We start from the raw sequence: 23006 nt of genomic DNA, 5'->3' as shown, positions 1-23006 counted from the left end.
CTTGTTCGATGCTATTAAACCTAATTCCCATGCCTTGAAGACACCATTCCTAACTCTAATTCATGCATTAGTTTTCTTTTTCTATTTGGGTTTTAATTTAATAGCCAAAGGATACAACTTTCACATTCCTTCTGCCAATTCTGACTCACAAGTCTGTTCAGGAGTAGAAATCAACTATGCAAAGTTCAGAATTTACATAATATTTATTGCTGATACATACTATGATCTATGATCTAAAATAGTGATTTTCTCTCTTTTTGCATCTGAATAGATATCAAAGTGCTCCTTATGACTAAATTTTCTTCTTTTTTCTTCCTTCATCCCATATTCCTCCTGAGTCAGCCTTTAGATTCTGATTACTTCCTCTACTACTTCCTGACTGCCAATCACTGTGTCCCTTGGATTCTCATTTTTCATTCTTATCTTTCTTTTTGTGTATCCCTCCTCTTTGGTATTTCATTCTTTCCCTACCTTTGACATCATCTTCTACCCCCGAAGAGTCCTAAAGTCTATCCCTTCCCGTCCAATTTCCCAAACTTCCTAGAGGAACCTTCAAGGATGACCCAGACTTTACTTTGGGCAACAGTGATTTGAACTTCAATACAGGTTGGAATGGATTCAGTTTGAGAAGCCCATTGGTGTTAACAATTAACTTCACATCTAGTAGTAACATAGGGTTAAAAAGAAAAACTCAGGTTTTAGAGATCCAAATTTATAAATTCTTTACAAATAGTTCTGATTTCTTTTATCTTCCATGTGCTATATATCTCTTCTGTATATCCATAGTCTTTTAGAAAGCAGTGAGGGCTGTGCCCCAAGAGGGAGAGTCTGGCCCTAGAAATGGTACCAGGTTGCTAAACATGTTCGAAAGAGGCTGGAAAGAAAAAGGACAAAACACTTGTCACTTGTGGGTCTTTCGTGTTTGACTAGTTTGACTAGGTTGCTGAATATTTTTCTAGGCATAAGTTAGATGTTATTTCCTTTTAAGATGATTGTGCAGTTTAACAAAAAAGCCAAGCTAGTAGTTTCTGGAATAGCATTGTGGTCAGCTATCTGAAATAAGAGGATCTCTTCATGAATGCCTCCCCTAAAATAATCAGCTTATGGCCCAAGAAATATTTGGTTTTGACTACTTTAATTATAGAAGTTGGTTTTTTCCCTCAGCATATTATTTTCATTAGAACTTGAAAGATGATATAATTAGGCAGGCTGGTAACATCGGGTAAATTCTCTGGTGATTAAAGAAAAAGAGGAGAAAGGCAGGATGTCAGATTTTTCCCTATGTTTTCATTAACTTGCTCCAGGATTTGGAAAAGTCATATAACCAACTTTTATATAGACTCCTTTCCCTATCTTTACATAAACAGATTTTTCTGTCCATTTCTATGGACATGACCGTGACTCCGGATTGCATGTGGAGAAAAGAAGAAATGAGAATTTGTTTAATATTTAGAAAGTACATCAAAATTTACCGATGAAATCAATCAACAAGCATTTATTAAATGCTTACTATATGCTTGGCACTGTGCCAAATGCTAGGGCTACAAAGCCACAAATGTAACATTCACTGGCCTCAAGTAGTTTATATTCTATCAAAAAAATCAATCAATAAATAATACATATAAATCACTTTTCAAAATGGCCCCAGGGCACTCACCCAAAGCTAGTGATGTCTGTTAGCATGAATAGAAGCAAATGCTGCCCTCATTTTATGTCTTAATATTGTGCCTCTACAGATAGGGTGGCCTTTCAAATGGTTTGGGAGTTAGTATGTTTTTATAATTTATTCTTAAAAGAAATAAACATGTGAGGAATATGTTCCATTCTCTCTTTAATACATTACTAAGCACTCTCCTGAGTATAGAGGGGAGTTGAAAACACTTAATATTCTCTTTTCCCTTCCCACTAAGTTTGCATCCCAACGGAGAACTAATTCCCTGCACTGTCAATAACTGGGCCCAAAAGGAATTACTCTATTTGCATTGATAGCTTAATCAATCAATGGATCAGCATTTTTGAGCACCTACAGTATGACAGGCACTGTACTAGGCACCTGTGATGCAAAGAAAACAATGAACTAATCTCTACTCATAAGGTGCTTATATTTTAAGTCTGCACACAGTAGAACAAATTGGCAAGTCAATATCCTATAGGTAGGAGATACCATTCTTTCCCATAGTAAGGCACAAAAATGCCTAGTTTATCAATGTTTACCCCAAAGGGATAAATAAACTTATATAAGTGAGAATTTAAGAGTTCTTTACCAATATCTGAACTATTTTGGTTCTTCTATATGTGATCACAAAGCTCATTCTTCTAACCAGATGACCCTGAAATATTAGTGTTATATTTGCCCAGGGTCACTGAGCTAATAAGTCTCTGAGGCCAGATTTGATTCAGGAAGATGAGTCTTCCTGATTCCAAGCCCAGCACTCTGTCACTGAGCCACATAGCTGCCTAAATCAGGAGCAATAGGTTATGCTGCTTTTAAAGCAGCTTTATTTAGGAAGCCCCTTTGCTGGTAATTCACATCACAAATACCTCACCCCCACCCCTGCCCGTTTGGCTGGGAACTTTGGAGTTGGGGCCACATGTATACAGGCACCTTGGTACCATTTCCCTGAGTTCCAAGGAGAGAACCAACCTGAATTGAAGGTTCAACATCTCATTCTGCTTCTGAATGTGCATTTTGTGAAAATTTAAAGATACTGACCACATAAAAATTGAGGTTCTTGGCCTGAAGTCTGTGGACTCTTTTTTATATTTTGATAACTATATTGAAATATAATTGGTTTCATTTGAAATTCTAATATTTTGTTTTATGTATTTGAAACAATTATTATGAGAAAGGTTCCAAAGGCTTCACCAGACTGCCAAAGGTTGGGGAGGGGAGTCCATGATACAAAAAAAAAAAAAAGATTAAGAACCTCTGCTCTGAGATCACTGGGGAGAGTCTGTTGCTGAACTGAAATTAAGATAAAAAAAATTGAGATGAGTTCTCAAAACTTAACTTTCCCCAACTCATGCTGACATGCACAAGTGTCTTCCAGGGAATTATCCTCTTCAAGAAGAACTTATTTGCTTTCCTCACTGATTGCCATCACAATCATACCCAGGTATTCTTCATGGCCACTAAGGACATGAAGACTCATAGAAAGATATACCAAATATGAAGAAGAGTTTGCTTTGTTTTGTTTTTAAAAAACACAACATATATACCAGCTAACTTTGGAAAAGGCAGCCATCATGGATCTCAACAGTTGACTAGCATTCTTTAGGTTGTGAGTGTTTGCTTGTAGCGCACACACACACACACACACACACACACACAATGGGCTTCACATATGTTAGTTGATTCAAGGTAATTGGCCCAAGGACATTAATGGGAGTGTAAACCATTGTCATTTTTTTTCTCTCTCTCATGGGTACCAGGATGAAAGCACACCTGTAAGCACCCATAGGCTTGCTCTAACTATGCTCATCAAAATTGTAAAATCTTTGGGTTGTGCCTATGGTTGTGGAGAAGGACACCGAGGGCTCTCTGGGGATCGTCTGAGACACCAGGTATTCCGAGAGAATGTAAGAGAATTAAAGTAGATTCCATCTCCCTTCCCTATCCCCCTCCATCTTAGAAATGAATCCCTTACAATGAAGCACCATAGTTTCCTATTCAGTTGAATGCTTTGCAGCAATAATATATATAATAGAATGTCCTGGAAAATAAATGATCTTAGTTATGTCAGGGCATTACAAAACCCAGACTTAGGAAAGTTTAATTGAGAAAAAAATGCTTTTGCCACTTGCCTAGCACAGTCCAGCTGACTCCAAATTGGTGAAAAGATTTATAATTGGAATATGTGAACAGTGGCTTGAAATAAACATTGTAAGACTGGATAAATTTAATCAATTTCAAATGTCTTAAGCCAAGTGTTTTTTTTAATCACCTGGCTGAATATAGTAGTCATATGTTTTAACTCTATTGGGCAGAGAGGGTGGGTGGATTAAATATTTAGCGGTTGTTTTATTTAAAATATTGTTGTAATATTGATAGGAAATGCCATTTAGTAGAAAAAAGTGGACAAATAGTTCCAGTAGGCAGTGTTAGGTCCCATGGTTCTGTTCCAGAACTGAACTGAATCTTTACTTCAAGATTTGAGACCTATAACAAACTTGAAACTCTACAGTTTGGGTCTGGTGGGCATAATTCTAGAAAAAAAAATGTTGACATGTCCTGACTCATTTGCATATTAATCTTCTATATCAGAGGTTCCCAAAATTTCTAGTATGAGTACTCTTTTTTAACATCAGAAATCTTCTGGGACCTTACATAATAGTAGCTGGACAATTAGTGTCATCCATTGACTGGGAAAGTACATGATGGCAGAAAGCTACTCTGTATTCAATAATTCTTTAAAATGAATTTTTATCTTATTAATCACAACAGCATCCATGTACATATGTAAAATAACATCTATATCTGAAAAGTATTGTCTAGTCTACAAAATGATGCTGCTTGGTGCATATTTGGATTTGCAAGTGACCCCTTATAGCAAGTCCAAGGTCCCCCAGGTGCCTGTGGTCCACAGACTGGGAACCCCTGCTCTAGGTCCTTTTTTTAAACTTTCACTTTCAGACCAAAATAAACTCTGAAAAACAAAGCAAGTGTGTGCTGAAATAGCTCTCACCTGTTGTTTTAAGTTGAAACATGATTGATTACTTGCTTTCTTTCTCACGACCTTTGATTTAAAAATAGAGGAAATAGACAAACCTAAATCCAGGAGATCACTCCACAAATCTGGTCACAATTTCAGGAACTTGCCAAACCCAATGCCAGCTCAATTTTGTTAATATTAGATCTTATCATGGAACATTCACCCAACATTATTAGCATGCTGTTTCTTTGATTAATTTAAGGTCAAGCCTGTTTCTTTCTCTTGTTATATTGTAAAATGACTTTTTATTTATTTGTACTCATTTTAACATTTTCAGCTTTACAGTAGAGTGTCAACTCTGAGTCCTGGACACTTTAACTGGTCTTAGATTCTGATGTATATTATTATTAGCAGTAATTATAATTATTAAGCAATTATATAATTATAAGTATAGTATAAGTAATTATAATTGATTGGTAATAATAATGATAAACTTGAAGACCAGTACTTTGCATCTTTGCAGGTCTATTTTTTTAACCTTTATTTTGCTTTGCAATTTGAGTGACCATGTTTTGGGCTTAAGAAACCATCTCACTATGGAAAGGGTCAGTTACATAAGAAAGAATATTGGAGTTAAAGGAGGAATGTTAATGAGTGATTGTTCTAGTTGGAGTTGTGTTAAGAACTCCTTTGCAACAAACCATTTGACCTAAGTTTCTAGACTCTAGGGAGTATACAACAGTATCAACACAAAAAGGAGGGATCATTATCATTACTGACACCACCCAGATCTTTTCATGGAAAATGAGGCCGTGTTAGAGAGGTAGCTTGGTATAATGGATAGAAGGCTGGCCTTGGAGTCAGGAATACCTGAATTCTATTGTTCTCCCAGGCAACTCTAAGACTATAAAAAGGTTACTACCAAATTGTCCATCTATATTGATGGTAGAAGTTGCTCTACCAGGAGTCCCCCATATTGGCAAAATTCTAGGTCCTAATGTGGGTACAAAGAGAGAAAAAGGTCAGAAATTCAGAGGAGCAGATAGAGTACTTAACAGAGTATTAATAACTCCGTCTGCAAATGGCTGATGCATTAACTCATGGCCAACTTCTATATTAATAACAGTAAAAAGATTTGCATATACATTTTAAGTAAATATAGTAATAATGAACTGGCTGGCTAGACAAGTAGATTTTCCCAGAGTTAACCCTAATTTGTTAAAAAAAAATCATTAGTTTTTTTGAAACTCGGCATTTCCAAGTTTTTTAATTTGGGGACTTCTCTAGTGTTTTAGACTTCAGAATCTAAAAATCTTTTCACACTCCCCATCAGTCCTGTCTACCTCCAGCAAATGTGTTCGAATGAAACTGAGAACTATTGTTATTCAATATTGAAAAAGCTATTGGATAAGAAAATAATATAGCAGCTTCTAAAGTAGTCTAATTACTATTGTCCTAAGTGACTCAATGTGCTAAACTCTTCAGAATTTCTTAAAACTCTCTTTTAAAAGGAACAAAGTACCCAGTTTGAAGACTTTATTTTTTTTAGGCTTTACCATAATCTCCCTAACATTGTTTAGAAGTTCTAATGACCTTTGAATGGTTAGATTTGACATTGTGCTTTATCATATAGTTAACATTTTAATTTATTTATTTAACTAAACATTCTTTTTAAATTTTGTGTTCCAAATTCTTTCCCTTCATTTCACACCTTCCCCACTCACTGAGAAGGCAAGAAATATGATATCAATTATACATGTGAAGTGATGTAAAACATATTTCCATATTTACCATAGTTCCCAAAAAAGTAAGAAAAAGAAAGTGAGAAAATTATACTTCAATTTTCTCTCAGAGTTCATCATTTCTCTCTCTGGAGGTGGATAGCATTTTTTGCATCATGAGTCCCTTGGAATTGTCTTGAATCATTATATTAATCAGAGTTTCCAAGTTTTTCACAATTGCTCGCAATGATCTTCTGGTTCTTCTCACTTCACTTTGCATCAGGTCATATAATTTTTACCATGTTCTGAAACCATACCCACCTTGCCATTTCTTCTAACACAACTGTACTCCATCACAATCATGTGCCACAACTTGTTCAGTCATTCCCCAATTGATGAATATCCCCTCAATTTCCAATTCTTTGCTACTACAAGAAGAGCAGCTAGAAATATTTTTGTACATAGAGGTCCTTTTCCTTTTGCTTTGGTTTCTTTGGGGTACAGGCCTATTAGTGGTATTGGTAAGTCAAAGAGTATTCACAATTTTATAGCCCTTTGGTCATAGTCCCAAATTGTTCTCCAGAATGGTTGGACCAGTTCACTACTCCACCAACAATGCATATAGTGTACCTATTTTTCCCTGATATCCTTCAGCATTTGTCATTTCTGATAGGTGTGAGGTGGTACCTCAGAGTTGTTTTAATTTGCGTTTCTCTATTAGTGATGTAGAACATTTTTTTTCAAATGACTATAAGATAGCTTTGATTTCTTCTGAAAACTGCCTGTTTATATTCTTTGACCATTTATCAATTGGGAAATTGCTCGTATTTTTATAAATTTGACTCATTCTTTACTCAGTGTATTTTATTATTTGATAAATAAAGTGTTTATCAGAGAAAATTGCCATAAAAATTTTTGATATTACTTCATTGTCTATGGTACCTCTTTGCATGATGTGGTTTCCCTGATTATCTCTTTTAATTATGTCTGTTTTTGCTTTTGTTTTGTCTTAGATTGTGATTGCTACTCTTGATTTTTTTTTTTACTTCAGCAGAAGCGTATTAGATTCTGCTCCAGCCATTTATTTTAAATCTGTGCTTGTCTTTTTGTTTCAAGTGTGTCAAGCATATAGTTGGATTCTGGTTTCTAATCCATTCTGCTGTCTATTTCCTTTATATGGGTCAGCTCATCCCATTCACATTCACAGTGATGATAACTTAACTAACTGTGTATTTCCCTCCATCCTTCTTTGGTTTCTCTCTCTCTCTCTCTCTCTCTCTCTCTCTCTCTCTCTCTCTCTCTCTCTTTATCTCTCATCTATCCTTCCTCAAAAGTCTATTTTGCTTTTGATCACAGCCTTCCTTAATCCACCCTCCCTTTTATCATGCCTCACCTTTGTCTTATCCCTTTCCCCTCCTATTTTCCTATTAAACAAGTTACATTTCTATACACAACTGTGACTTAAGGCTACAGCAAGAAACTTCCTAATAATTCTAAATGTTAGTCTTTTCCTAGGCAATTTAAAAGATGCCCAGGTTTCAGTATTGAAGAGGTTGGTTTTTAGCATTCACACTCAATGAAGTCTTTAATATGTCCCATTGCCCTGGATCTGCCTTCTATAATCGGACATCTTCGTGTTGGTCCCTAACTTTCTAGGGCCCAGGGTTGCTACTGTAACATCCCTCTTCAAGTCTTCCCTTTTCTGTTGGTTCCCTATGTTGTTTTCTCTACACTCCCTCATTATCATTATCATTATCATTATCCTTATCATTATCAATTCCCATTTGCCTGTAATAAAATTTGTAGTTTACTGGTCTTATATTTATCCCTCAGAGCCAGGATCATTGCATTTCCTAAGATGTTAACTAAGCAAACAGAGAGACTAATATGCTAATGGTGGGGCTTAAAGGCTCTTCTGTCACTCCGAGATGATTTATGTACATTGAATCTTAGGAATAAGGGCTAGTAAGAACCTTAGAGACTAGTACAACCCCATCATTTTGATGGTCATTTTCTGAAGATAATACTCATGCTTTTCATGAATTTCTCTGCTAAGAATTTCTAATTCAGGCATGAATGCTTGGTTACTAGTTAACTCCTTGAGAGCAGGGGCTATGTCAGATCTATATTTAAGATCATTGAAAGGAATCTTCAAAGTCATCTAGTCCAAACAACTCATTTTACAGTTGAGAAAACTGAAATCCAGAGTAGTAAAATGGCTTACCCAAGATCACACAAGTGAAAAAGGATAGATTCAGGATTTGAACTTCTGTCCTCTGACCCTCAGATCCAGCACACTTTCTACCATACTATCCTTAGCACCCACTAGAGGACCTGGAACATAGGAATTGCTTAAATGTTTGTTGGGATTGAATGGAATAGACAGACAGCATTAGCCAAAACAAAATGAATTTGTACCCCTACTTTCAGCAGGCTTCCAGGTGATTCAGGGTGGGCAGAAGGGAATGATAAAGGTCACTTAAGTAGATGCTCTTGACTTTTTTACTTTTCTTGCTTCATTGCAGGCCCAGAACTGCCTCACTAAGCTTTACAAGCTAGATAAAATGCAGTTTCGACAAACCATGAGGGACTATGTGAACAAGGACTCCCTCAATAACGTAGTGGATTTCTTGCATGCTTTGCTAGGATTCTGTATGGAACCAGTCACTGACAGTAAGTATGGCTGCCACCGTAAGCACTAGGAGAGACCACGATGAGGTAGGCAATGTACATTTGGGGGTCTTCCCAAGTTCCTTTAGGTAAACTTAGTTAGAAATATATCATCAGGTATTTCCAGTACTAGTGAAGTGGGGAAAAGAAGGGTATTATCTTTCAGGACATACTCTGGGAAAGATGCTATGGAAAATGTTCTTCCGCAAAATATATCTAGATTAATGGTCTGTAAACTGTGATGGGTGAACTAGCAGTGGTCTGGCAGGTCTTTATTCTTGTAGGTCTTTAATCTTGGTCCCTCAACCACTATTCAGCCTCTCAGGTGGTTGGTCTCTCTTCCACATTCCTTATCTTTCTGGTGCAAGGGAACTGAGTCAAGTACTAAAGGACTCTAAGAAATAAAAGAGGAAATATAGGCAGATGCACATACAGGTATATAGCTAAATAACATGTGTTATATATAATGTAAATATATATGAAATTACACACACGCATGTATCTAAATGCAATAAATGAAACAGAATTGAGACTTCAACTTGAAGATCTCCTTTAATTGTTTCTCCATTGCAGTGTTGGCCAGAATAAATAAATTATACTAAAACTATGTGGATATAGTGCTCTAAGCTGTTTCATACGTACATGACCATAGGTAAACTCCCATGGAGAACAGTAGATCAAATCCCAGCTCTGTCACGTACAACCCGTGTGAGCTTGGGCATACAGAGCCTCAGTTTTCTCATCTGTTAAATGAAAATATGGGATTAGATGGCCCTTGAGGTCCTTTCTAGCACTAAATATTTGGTTCTTCTATGACTGTTCAAGTAGGTGCTTACTGTATACAAACTTCATCTGGAATAGACAAACATTTCAAATATATTTTTGATGCAGATTCAGCTATGTACTCACATACACATACACATCTGTTTTTCATGCTGTTTTTATAGTTTACGTAAAACAATGCTTATAGTGGGATCTATCCAAGGTGCTATAAAGAAGCTATTTGATGTACATAAATGCAAGCTTTCTTTTCATGTCCCTGGTTACAGTATTTCCCTTACCACTAGGGTGCCTCTTTTCCATCTAACCCTCAATGGTAGAAGAAAGACTTTGTTAAATGTGTTTACACCATGGACATCACACCAAATAGAAAAGCAATCATGCATTTGCCAAATATGTACCAATGGGAAAATTATTGATTGCAAAATAATGTAAATTTATATCACTGCAGGAAGATAAAATGGCACTTGCTACAAAATAATTTGTATTCAGCAATGTACTAGGTATGATTTCTAATAATCCTGAGGTCCATAGTACACAATTAGCAAGCTGGTTCCTAACATGGAAAAGGAAGCAATAAGTTTTCCTTTTAGGGAGATGGATTAACTAAAGTTTATTTCAAAAGTTAGTTACAAATGATTAGTTGATGGTGGACCTCAATTGATTAAAGCTAGGGCCTCAGCTTTTGGTCATTCCCCATTCTTTGCAGCCTATAGTCAAGTCAAGTCAATGAGTATTTATTAAGCACTCACTATATACCAGCACTACTCTAGGTGCTGAAGATACAAAGCAAAGCAAAAAAAAAATGTCTTTGCCCTGAAGGCATTTACATTCTAATGAATATGCATTATTAATAGGTATTTAAATGCTAGATTGAGATTTTGATGACCTGTTAAAAACAGGTTGAAGCCATTTCCTACTGACATGCTTCCCTTTCTACACCCTTGGGCATTCAATGGGAGTTTGGGGGTGCAGCTAAAGAGGAAAGGTTGTGGAGGTCCACAGCTCACTGATACTTCATGGATCCCCAGATATGAGGAGAGGGTATCTAGGAGTTGCTAGCACATCCCTCCTCTAATATCCTTTGGGCTTTTATGGCTAAAAACCACTAAAGATGAAATGTTAGTATATACCACTACACTTCCTTCCCTGGTGTCCTCTGTGGTTTATTTCCACAAAGGTTCTCACCTTTCTTTTCCTCTCTCATCACATCCTTGTTCAGACCCACATCATCTCTCTCTGTGTTATTGTAATTGCTTCATATCTTGTCTCTGTGTCACAGTCTCTTCCCGAACCCCTCCAAATGCATCCTTCTTCAATAATCATGCTAATTTTCTAAGGCACAAGACTGACTATTACTCTTATGTTCAAAAATTGGTTTTCTGTTTGGTAACTCCTAATGCCTGTAAGGTAGAATACAATTTCCTTAGTCCCATCCTTAAGGAAGGCCCTTTTGTGACCTGTTTCCTTCTTATTTTTCTAGCATAATTTCACATTAGTCTACACTACCACTACTACTACTACTGCTGCTGCTACTGCTACTACCACAACCATTGCCATTTCTACTAGTACTACTACCTAGCATTTTATAGCACTTTAAGGTGTATAAAGACGTTTACATGTTATCTCATTTGATCCTGTTCATAGTTTCATCCTGTCCTTTCCCGATCAATTAATAATAATAATAACTAGTGTATATATAGTGCTTTAAAGCTGATAAAGTGCTTACAAATATTTCATCACTTTATCAGGACAACAGCCCTAGGAGACAGGTGCTATTATTATCCTCCCTTTCCAGATAAAGAAACCCAGACAGATTGAAATTAAGTGACTTGTTTAGGGTTACCAGCTAGTTCATATAGGAATCAGAATTTGAACTCAGGTCCTCTTTGACTCCAGGTCCAGCCCTCCATCCAATTTAAAACCTAGCTATCTCCATTCTATTCACCAAGCATTATTATGTAAATATAAACCACTCTTTCTCCCTCAGAGCTTAAATTTAGTCCAGGGAGATTTCGCATACATATCTGAGCACATACAGCCGCCGCCCTCATTCGCTGCAATAGTAAAAACATCTCTCACTTCGATCATTAAAACTGCATCCTAATCAATCTCTTTTTGTCCCTTTTTTCCAATTTATTCTCCACACAGTTCCCAAAGTGATAATCTCAAAGCACAGGATTGATTGTCATTTCTCTACTCAATAAACTCCAGTAGTTTCTTATTACCATGAGGGTTAGAAACAAATACCTTCTCGGCTTTTAAAAATCTTTATAGCCTGGCTCCAACCTATTTAGTCTCATTATGTATTATTATATAGCCTTATTATACATTACTTCCTTTCATATACCCTATTGTCTAGTCAAATTAGCCTTGTTCCCACTGATCCTCCAATTATCCTGTATTAGATTCCCTCCTTACCTTTAATCCTTTAATTCCTTTTTACCTTCAATTCCTCTTATTTAAAGGGCCTGGTTCCTGTGTCACCTTCTCCACCAACATGTTCCCCTTTCTCAGTTAAAAGTCATCTCTCCCTTCTCTAAGTTACATGCATTGTATCTGCAGCATGCGACAGTCCCTTGTGAATACATTCACATCAAAGACCTGTGTCTTCATAGGTGTAGGAACTCCCAGTGTGAGAAATGTCACCATTAACTGCTGATGGCTTAGCCTCTAACTTCCTGCCTTTAAAAGTAGTTTGAGGCCCAGAAAACATGAGTTTCCCACAGCCACACCACTACTGATTGTTAGAGGCAAGATCTGAACATAACCACACACTATCCACTATCCCATGCTTCTTCTGTGTACATACTTTACCTTTTGCTTAGTTGGTGCCTAATATTTAATTTTTGGATTAGATTGATTTCCATGTCAGACCTCTCTTGCTCTTTTGCCTTCTAGACTCATTTCACATTTCCTGTCAGCATTTCCTTCCTACTCCTTCAACAGCAATTTCGGTAAGGAGTTTAGCAACCCCTCACTAAATAGATTGGTGAACTCTATAATATACCATTTCAAACAGAAGAGATCATTGTTAAAAATAATTCTACATCTGAAAGTCTTTATTTCCCAAAAAAGATTAGGATTACAGGATCATATATTTAGTGCAGAAGGAAACCTTAGAGATCATCTAATTCAACCCCTTCGTTTTACAAACGAGTAAACTGAAGCCCAGGGCCTTCTTCTAGTTCACACAGCTAGTACACTACAAAGCTCAGATTTGAACCCTGCTTCTCTGGCTGACCTAGCATTATTTCCATTTTCACCCTTAGATGCCATCAAAAGATTCTATAAACAAGATAAAATAGTTGTCTAAGAGAAGAGGCTGTAAAGGGAGTGCTGTTTATTTGTTTCAAAGTCCGCAGGGTATTATTATGACTTTTGTTTCATTATATGTCTCCTTTTGCTAGTGAATTGTTCACAAGATCCCATTGTTCCACTGGGCAAATTGCCTTTAAATTGTACCTTTGCTTTCCAGATAAGGCTGGGTTTGGGAATAACTTCACCACAGTGGACAACAAATCCACAGCCCAGAATGTGGAAGGTATTATTGTCAGTGCTATGTTTAAATCCCTCATCACCCGCTGTGCATCTACTACGCATGAACTACACAGCCCTGAAAACCTGGTGAGGATCTCTCTGCAGAAGGGTATGCCATCTCAGATGCATGAGAGGGCTTAAAACCAGAACAACAAAGAAGAGAAAGGACAGAGGGAGGTTTGGGGGGAAATGGTAGCCTGGAGAGAAGTCTTCTGTTTTGTCACTGTCCTTTCAGCACCAGCAGCCAGCACTGGGGAACCTTAAGAGCACACTTACCCTCTCTTTATTCCACTTTCCCAAATGAAGAACTGCTGAGATGGGAAAGAGGAAAGTAGAGGAGGAGGTATTAACCACTCATCTTATGAGGTCCTCTGATCATTCGTGAGGTGTTTGCAGTGGACTTTGAGCTCCATCAAAAAAGGCTTCTAAAGTAGGTATGGATTTACTCAAAATTGTTAAGCCCAGCCCTGGCTTGAGTGTGGGAAGTTTTGAGTGAACTCCATCCTGAAAATGAATTTACAAATAACCAGGAAGCTGCAATGAAATAGTGTATAGGAGGCTGCCCCTAACCCTATAATTATAAACCTGATAATTTTAGGAAGATCTTGGAAAACAGAATGCCCTCTTAATAGATAGAGGTGCAAAATGACCCATTTCAGACAAGACAAGTATGTGAATTCATTTTGCTTGATTATACGTATTTGCTACACAAGAAGGTTTTATAGAGGGGGCAGTGATACTGAAACAAATAAGAGAAAGAAAGGGAAGAATGTTAATCATTTAAAAATACATAGAAGAGAGTAGAGAGAAGTTGAGGAAGGGTCACAGACAAGTAGGGCATTGTGGGAACTAACATGTTAAATTTTAAATATATTTGATGAAACAAGCCATACATAATGAAGATTCACAGTTTTGTATGCTGTCCTCTTTTTCTCTTTGAATGGGGAAATGTTCACGTTTTTGGTGTGTTGCATTCATAATAACAAACAAAATTAAAAATAATAAAGAAGCCATGGTTTACAACAAAATCCTAATAATTTTATGAACACTATTCCAAATCATATTTGCTTTTGTAACTGAAGCAAATATGCTATAGAATGGTTGCCATTATATGTTAATTGAAGGCTATAATCTGACATCTACTGTTCCTAATAGCATGACTGGGTATTTAAACTCCCTTCAGGGCCTTAAACAGTCAACTGAGAATGGCCTGCAAGAGTTGATCCTTTAATTGCTTCAGAAGAAATTGTGGCTTGGGATAGTTCAGCCAAAGCTGACTGAAATAGGTGCCTGTAGATCCATGCTGCATTCTAACCAGTTATATATGTGACAGCCTCATATGCACAATCTGCCCATTAGCAGCTAAGTGAATCTGTGGGGAAATGTAGCACAATTCCTGCCCAAATTCAGAAAATCATTTAGAACTCTAAAGATTCAGATTTGAAAAGAGAATAAACAAAGCAGGACTGAGTGAAAGCTATTTTTCCTGACTTGCAAAATCATCAAAGCAAGGTTCTCAGTGACCAAGTGTCTCATAAATATCTTTTAGAGGGTTTGCTTAGCCCCTTCTAGTTCCCTCCCCTCTGCTGATCACAAGCAAGACAATTTCATCACAAATATCCATATTTCAAAGTGTGGTAACACACCAACTGGGCTTTGACTGACCAAAATAATTCTTTAGATACATATAGAACAAATCTGCCTAATTAGATAGCAGCTTGGGCTAGAAAAGGACAAATTTTTATATGTGAGTTATAAGAGTGGCACGTATCCATGAACCTATCCATTGTACCATATCATCTTTGAAATGATGAAGCTTATTGCAGAAGACCTTTCTAGGAGAATTATGCCAATTTTAGCAGAAGTAGAGATGATTTTTAAAAAAAATGCTATTGGACAAAAGTCAAAGACAGGGACCAGAACCCCAAAGGAGTAGCCTCCCTCTATTTCCCCCTATGATCATAATTTAAGGATTGTCAGTAGAAGCCTGGAAATTAGAGAGCTAGGGCTATAGTATTATAATTATTATGTTATATCGGATGATCTTTGTGAAGTCTAAAGTACAATTGACTTTATTTTTAAGTTAATTTTTTTAATTATCAAAAATCTATTATTTCTACCTACCACTCATCTCCCCACTGGGGGGGGGGGTGAAGTTGTAATAAGTATGCATACTTATGAAAAAAACTATTCCTACATTGGCCGTATCCAAAGTATATTTTTTTCATTTTTTTGCCCAAAGTCTGTAACTTCTCTGAAAGGAAGTGTGTAGCAAAGCTTATCATCAGTCCTCCAGAATTGTGCTATTGTGTGGATCAATGTTGTCTTTTCAAAGTTTTGTCTTTTTGTTTTTTTGTTAATATATACATTTTTCTCCTAGTGCTGCTCTTTTCAGTCTTCATTGATTCATACCAGTCTTCTCAGATTTTTCTAAGCTGTCTTTCACTATTTCTTAAAGCACAAATGGCTTTCCATTACATATACTACATGTGTACATGTATGTTGTATATGTGTATGCATGTGTATATAAATGTACATATAAATACATACAAACTTCAAAATTTGTTTAACCATTTACAATTTCCTTAATTGTTCTTTGATATGACAAAAAGAACTATGATAATTATTTTCATACATATGAGTCTTTTTCAAATTTCTTTGATCTTTCAGGTATAGGCGTAGCGACACAACTTTAAGACCTCTAGAGATGTAGGATGAAATTGTTCCTCAAGTTTTCACTTGAAAGATTTCTGTGTGCATTAGCCCAGTGGGAAATCACCCATTTAGTTAATTTCATCACTATTTTAAGCCTTCTTTTTCAGGCTCCATGAGAAAACTGTTGATAAAGTTTCCTCTCCTTCCTGCTAAACCTCATGCTTGTCATTACATAGGGACTCTATTGTGACATCCGGCAGCTGGTTCAATTCATCAAAGAAGCTCATGGAAATGTTTTCAGAAGGGTTGCCTTGAGTGCCTTGCTAGACAGTGCAGAAAAGTTAGCCCCAGGAAAAAGATCAGAGGAGGCAGAGCAGGACTCAAAACCATCAGGGAGCAAAAGGTATGTCCGTCTGCGGGAAGGGAACTCTTTGAATGTTTCTATCAATCTTATGAAAATATACTATTTTGCTCTTTTGCATTTTGTGTTCAGATCCTGATGGTCCCTAAGCATAAGAGTGGTAGACAATTCTCTCACTAATAATGGCAGTGTCTTTGGTAGATAATAGTCTCAGTAAAATAATCAAAACTCTTCAGGTTATCTGTTTTCCCTTTAAAAAGACACATGATTTGCATCAACTCTCCTATACTTCTGATTCCAGTTAATGAAGAAATTAGCTAATGAAGCAAAATTGTATGCATCTTATTAAGTATTTCCTGATATTTATCATTTTGATCTAGGAGTAATAATCAGTGAAGGGTACCCAGTGGTCAGTGATATTTATCATTTTGATCCAGAAGTAATAATCAGTTTAAGACGCACCAGTTTCCATTCTCTGTAATAGGAGAGGGGTTGGATCTGTGGATTGATTGATATAGGGAACTTCCAGGCAAGAAAACTCCCTCTATTCATGAAGGCGAGCACCTTGTCTGTAACTTCTAGCCTTCATTGCCTCAAGCGCTAAGAAGTTAAGGGCTTTGCCCAGGGTTACATGAGCAGTACGTTTCAAAAACAGGACTTGGCCCCAGATCTTGGCTTGGAGATTAGTTCTCCACTAGGTCATAGCTGCCTTTTTAAACACTATTGAAGCAAAGTAGCAGAATATGATTGATAAACAAAGGCAATTTCCTAAATTATTTTTTCTATTAGAAATATCAAACTTAGTTTGATGCATGTTGTGTGAAAAATTCTATACCCTAGTAGATACAAAGAGAAACCTCTAAATTTTTTTCCTGTCTTTTGTTTTTGCATCACGGTCATTTCTGGACATACTATCAATATCACATACTGTCACATCTCACATTCCAACTAAATCTCTATTAAAACTAAATTAAACCCTCCCGCAAGGAAAAATAGTTTGTCTAAAATGCCAAAAACCATATTATGTATGCCATATGCAACCAAAGTAGTCCTCAGCCTCTCTAGCAAGAGAAGAGAGGTAAATTTAGTTATCTAGTCTCTAGGACCAGAATTTGTTTTTCAATTATTCAGTTTTTCTTCCTTTTAATAATCTGGAAATACCTAAATTTGAGGTTCTTCATGTTGTAAGAGTTAATTACTTTGTTTGGAGAATATATTATTTTAATGTCAAAGGGAGAATAGCATAATGGGTAGAGAGCTAGCCCTTGAACCAGGAGACCCTCAGTTCAGGCGTTGCCCCTGAAACATACTGTGTTTTCCTGGGCAAGTCAGTAATATCTTAGTGCTCTCGACCAGTGGTGTCAAAGTCAAAAAGAACTGGGGACTATGAATCTCTACATAAGGATCCCTGTGGGCTGCATATTGACTTAGTTTTAAAATGTAATGTTATCTTCATTTTGTTATATTCTTAGTTATTTTGTTAAATGTTTCCCAATTCCATTTTAATCTGATTCTGGCCTTGGCAGTGTTACAGGCCATATGGGCCACATGTTTGTCATCTCTGCTCTAGATAACTCTCTTGGATTATGAGTCACAGTTTCCTCATCTAAGATTTCTACATAAGAGTGAAATCACAGTTCCAGTGTCTCCCAGAATGCCAGAGGCTGGACTATGTAGTAAATAGAGAGCTGGACTTGGAGCCAGGAAGGGCTAAGTTCAAGATTCCCCCTAACACATTCTGTTTGTATGAGCCTGGGCAGATCACAAAAAGTCTCTGCTCTAGGCAACTCTCTAAGACTTGAGTTGGAGAGAAGGTGTTCATATGCATTGGTAGAGGGAGCTTCCCCAGCCAGGAATTCCTTATTATCAATAAAATAACAGGTCCAGTCCCTTTCCTACATTTAAAAGGGGCAGCCAAGAGCTAAATTCACATTTGTTAATCTCAAGTACACATTATTAAGTGATGGCATTTTCAAGAGGGTTGGAGATTGTGTTTTAGTACTGTGTGTGTTATCAGTATCAAGTATGTTTTTACAAAATGGCTGCCTACTTTATTGAATGGAAATTAGCACATTTTAATTGATGTAATGAACTATTCTCTCAGGTCAGAGGCTGGACTTGACAAAGGCCAAGTATCATCAGCACCTGATGAGTGTCGCAGCTACATGTCTGGCCGTCCCTTGCAAACTCCAGAGCAGTAAGTATCAGAAGACAGGGTCCCAGAGACATATCCCAGTAGTTAATGACTCTTCAGTGAAGGAAAAATTCTACTATAGAATTATTGAATTGTCCGCTGAAATGACTCACATTCATTTGTTTCTTTCTGATTCTTCCACCTTCATCCTAGGCCTTAATCATCTCATAACTAGACTACTTTAAGAGCCTCTTGACTTCTGCCTATATTGTATTCACCCTGTAGTCTAATCTACATGCTATGAACAAATTAATTTTCTCAAGATCCCACTTTGTTTCTAATGTCACTCTTCTGCTCAAAAGTTTCCATTTGTTTCCTATTGCCAATACGATAAAAATCAAACTGTTCAACATGGTGACCAGAAATGCCTCTCAGTCATACACCTCATGACTGTCCAATCTTATTTCTTTTTTGCCTTTTTTATTACTTAATTTTATCTCATTTTAAAATTCTATTCTCTTTCCAACACTCGTACTAATTTGCATAGTCAAACAAACAAATTTCTACGTTATCTATATCCAGAAACAAAGTCTCATTCTGTACCCTGGGTCCATCACACCTTTGTCAGGAGATGGGCAGTAGGCTTCATCATCAGGCCTCAGAAAAGGTTAATAATATTGGTTAGAGCTCATAAGTCTTTTCAAGTTGTTTATCTTCACATTGTTATTGCTATCAAATAATTTTTTTCTCCTGCTTCTGCGCACTTCACTTTGAAACAACTCATACGAGTCTTTTCAGGCTTCTCTGAAACTGCTCCTTTCTTAATTTCTTACTGTACAACAACATTCAATTATATTCGTATGCCATAATTTGTTCAGCCATTCACCCAAATTAATTGGCACCTCCTTGGTTTCCAATTATTTATCACCACAAAAAATGCTGTTATAAATATGGTTGTATATGTAAGACTTTTGCCTTTCTTTGATTATTTAGGTTATGCCTCATAATAGCATTGTTTGGACAAAGAATATGCATAATTTGGTAAATTTATTGGTATAGTTCCAAATTGCTTTCTAGAATTAATGTACCAACTCACAGCTCTACCAACAATGCATTAATGAGTCATTTTCCCTTTTTGTCAACTTTGCCAGTCTGATGAGTGTGAGGTAGAAATTCAGAGTGCTTTAATTTGTAATTCTCTAATTATTAGTAACTTGGAGCAATTTTTTCTTATAGTTATCAATAGTTTGGATTCATTCTTTCAAAAACTGTATGGTCATATTCTTTGATCATTTATCAGTTGGGAAATGTATCTTATAAATTTGAATCAGTCTCATATATATAACTTTCTCAGGGGAATTCATTGAAAACATTTTTTCCCCCAGTTACCTGTTTCCCTTCCAATTTAACTGCATGGAAAAAAGCAAAAGCTTTTAAATTTATGTGTTCAAAATTACCTATTTTGTCTGTTGTGATCCTCTTTTCCTTTTCCTTGTTCATGAATTATTCCCCCATACAGGGATCTGATGATCTGATGTCACCCTTTATGTCTAAGTCATTTATCCATTTATCCCAGAACTTATCTGGGAATATGGTGTGAGATGTTTGGCCTATACCTAGTCTCTGCCAGACTACTTTCCACTTTTCCCACCAGTTTTTGCTAAATAATGAGTTCTTACCCCAGGAACTGAGGACTTTGGGTTTATTGAACATTAGGCTACTATGTTTTTTGCTTCTTTGTGTGCCTAATCTACTCCATCAGTCTTATTTCTCAGCCTGAGAACTTCAATCCAGCCGGCCTACTTACTATATCCCAGACATACTTATACCATCTTTCTTTTTGACTATAATGCCTTGTGTCTGTTGTTCTGCTCACCTGGAATGCCCTTCACCCTTCTTGTTTCCCATCCATATTCTACCCATTCTTCAATATAGAGCTAGTCTGTCACTATTATCCCTTCTCTGAGTACTGTGATCTCCCTTGTTCTTCCCTTTCCCTGAATTCTTATAGCACTTCTTCCTTATCACACATGCATGTGAAAACACTTTACACTGAAATGTTACAAAGATGCCAGTCATTTTTTTAACTGGTCCTGTAATTTCACTGGTGTGGGAAGCCTAGTATTTGATAAGGCCAAAGACCTCTGGAGTAAGAAGTCACTATTTAACAAAAATTGCTAGGAAAACTGGGAAGCAGTTTGGCAGAAACTATGTATAGACCAACATCTTTCACCATATTCCCAAATGGGAATTCTCCAAATGATATTCTCCAAATGGATAATTGACCTGGATGTAAGTGGTGACATAAACAATTAGAAGAATGAGGAAGAAATTATGTTTCAGATATGACAGGGGGACAGTTTATAACAATTAGAAGAATAAGGAAGAAATCACCTTTCAGATATGATGGAGGAACAGTTTATGACTGAAGAAGGAATTTCCTCTAAAAATACAGATTGGCATCTTCTCTGCAACTTGTAGCCTTATAGATTTTTGGGGGGCACTGTAAGGTTAAGCGATTTGCTCAAGATCATGGAGTTAATATGTGGCTGAGTTCAGACTTGCAACCAGGCTTTCCTGATTCCAAGACCAGCTTTTTTTATATGCCTGACTAATGGTGTCAAATAGAAATGGATCCCTATGGGCTGCATATTGTCTTGGAAAAGCACAAATGAACATTATCTATGTTTATTGTATTTTAATTTATTTTGTTAAGTGTTTCCCAATTACATTTTAATCTGTTTTTTTCAGATCAGGGATTTTTGTAGGCCAAGTACCAATTTGGTGCCTCTTCACTACATCATGTATACCTCTCAATATCCTACCAATTATTAACAATGATTATTTTTATGATATGATTTCATAGCATAGCACAAAATCACTTACTGAGATAAAAAATTCCTAAGTTAGTTTATAATTCTTACTTAAATCTATATAATATCCCCACCTAAATTACAAACTAGGTGGTACACATTGAAATCCCTCTTTGTTCAGTAACAAATAATCTTAATAGAATATCACTCTTAAATCTAAGGCATTTGGCCTGAGTTTCCCTTTTCCCCTTCCCTTCCTCTTGTGTTCCACTTCTTTTTGGCAGACATTCACTCATGTCCATAGGACTCTTTCACATTGGAAGCACTGGAGAAGTTTCTGACCCAGTGACTTCTTCCTCTGATTGACTGATCCCTCCAAGGATATCCATACTCAGGCCAACTGTGTCTCCATTCCTCTCCAAAGTGCATTGCTGACTTACCTTCACAGAACTTTCTCTACCATATCCCCATGCTGGGTACCTTTACCCTATCTACATACTTTTCAGTCCCTTTTTATAGATTGTCTTCCAACCAACACAAAATAGATTCTTTGGGGGTAGGGATTATCTAACTTTCTGCCTGTATTTGTATTCCCAGTGCTTAGCACAGAACCTGGCACGTAGTAAGTGCTTAATAAATGCTTCTTGGCTTGACTTAGGATGCAAGAAAAATCGACTTAGCTTTATCTGGAGACAAAGCTCCTCATATAAAAACAGAGCAAATAAGCAAGGTCCAAATAGAGTCAGAAACTCCAGAGGATAGCAATGCCAGTTGACTAGGCATCAGTGATATAGGGGAGAAAGAATGAAGAGGGGATAACTTCACCATCTCCCACAGCACAACAAACAGATACGTCTGGACAAGCAGCAAATTCTATGTGGCAGGACTGCTCGAAAGTGGGTGAATAAACTAGACAGGGCTTCAACCACTCATGACTGCAGTTTGCTCTTCGTTCTTGAAGAGGACCATGACATCAGGAAGATGATGATATGACTTGCGCTTGAATTTGATTTCAACAAGGGAGATCTGTGCAAAGTCACCAGCCTCGTTTTCTCCTCCAGAGCCATCTGGGTTCAGTGGCCAGATATAGATCAGGATGACTAGAGATGACCCAGGATGCAGCAGGACACGTTGGCCTTTGTAAGCTAAGGTCTTTCCGAATTCTCACTTAGAGTGAGGCAATGTCCATTCAGCAAATAGGCCTGTTTAAGAAGTTAGTCAAGGGATGGCCCCTTTAATAAAAAACAAAACAAAACAAAAAACTGGTAGGGGAAAACCCTCAGGGTAGCTGGGCAAAAGAGAAACATTTATTTACATTCACTGTGAGGCTTGAGGGCCCAAAAATTAACCATTAAGTGGTGCTTGGGCAGGGACCTAATGTTGTCCAATCAATGAGAACCTGACCCCACTTGTCATTATTTTCAATGTGGAGTAGCAACACCCTTCCTTGCCTACAGCTGATCACTGAATCCATCCTTCCCCCTCTCCTCTCCTTGTAGATTAAAAGTTCTTGGACTTGCCCAGTGCCTCAAGGCTTCTACCTCACTCCCTTGATATTTCAGTCCTCTCTTCAAACCGGGAAAACTACACTTCCCTTCAACCCCTTGGAAGATAAGGGTTATGCTTCTTTTGTACTGCCTTCTGTGTACTTCTAGGGAATGAAGACTCAAAGACATACTG

General features: G+C 37.0%; 1 protein-coding gene across 1 annotated transcript in view; it reads left to right on the top strand.

Moving 5' to 3' along the window:
* UNC80 (unc-80 homolog, NALCN channel complex subunit) overlaps window positions 1–23006 on the top strand; it is a 227958-nt gene that overhangs the window by 54926 nt on the left and 150026 nt on the right. The window contains exons 14-18 of the mRNA XM_036755726.1: window positions 3433–3564; window positions 8899–9046; window positions 13302–13450; window positions 16255–16421; window positions 18484–18576. Of these exons, the coding sequence (XP_036611621.1) occupies window positions 3433–3564; window positions 8899–9046; window positions 13302–13450; window positions 16255–16421; window positions 18484–18576 (689 nt within the window). The remainder of the gene's footprint in view (window positions 1–3432; window positions 3565–8898; window positions 9047–13301; window positions 13451–16254; window positions 16422–18483; window positions 18577–23006) is intronic.

Source organism: Trichosurus vulpecula, chromosome 4 (genome assembly GCF_011100635.1).
Source record: "Trichosurus vulpecula isolate mTriVul1 chromosome 4, mTriVul1.pri, whole genome shotgun sequence".
NCBI lineage: Eukaryota > Metazoa > Chordata > Mammalia > Diprotodontia > Phalangeridae > Trichosurus > Trichosurus vulpecula.
Note: the sequence above shows the minus strand (reverse complement) of the source record. Positions and strands in the feature narration are given on the sequence as shown.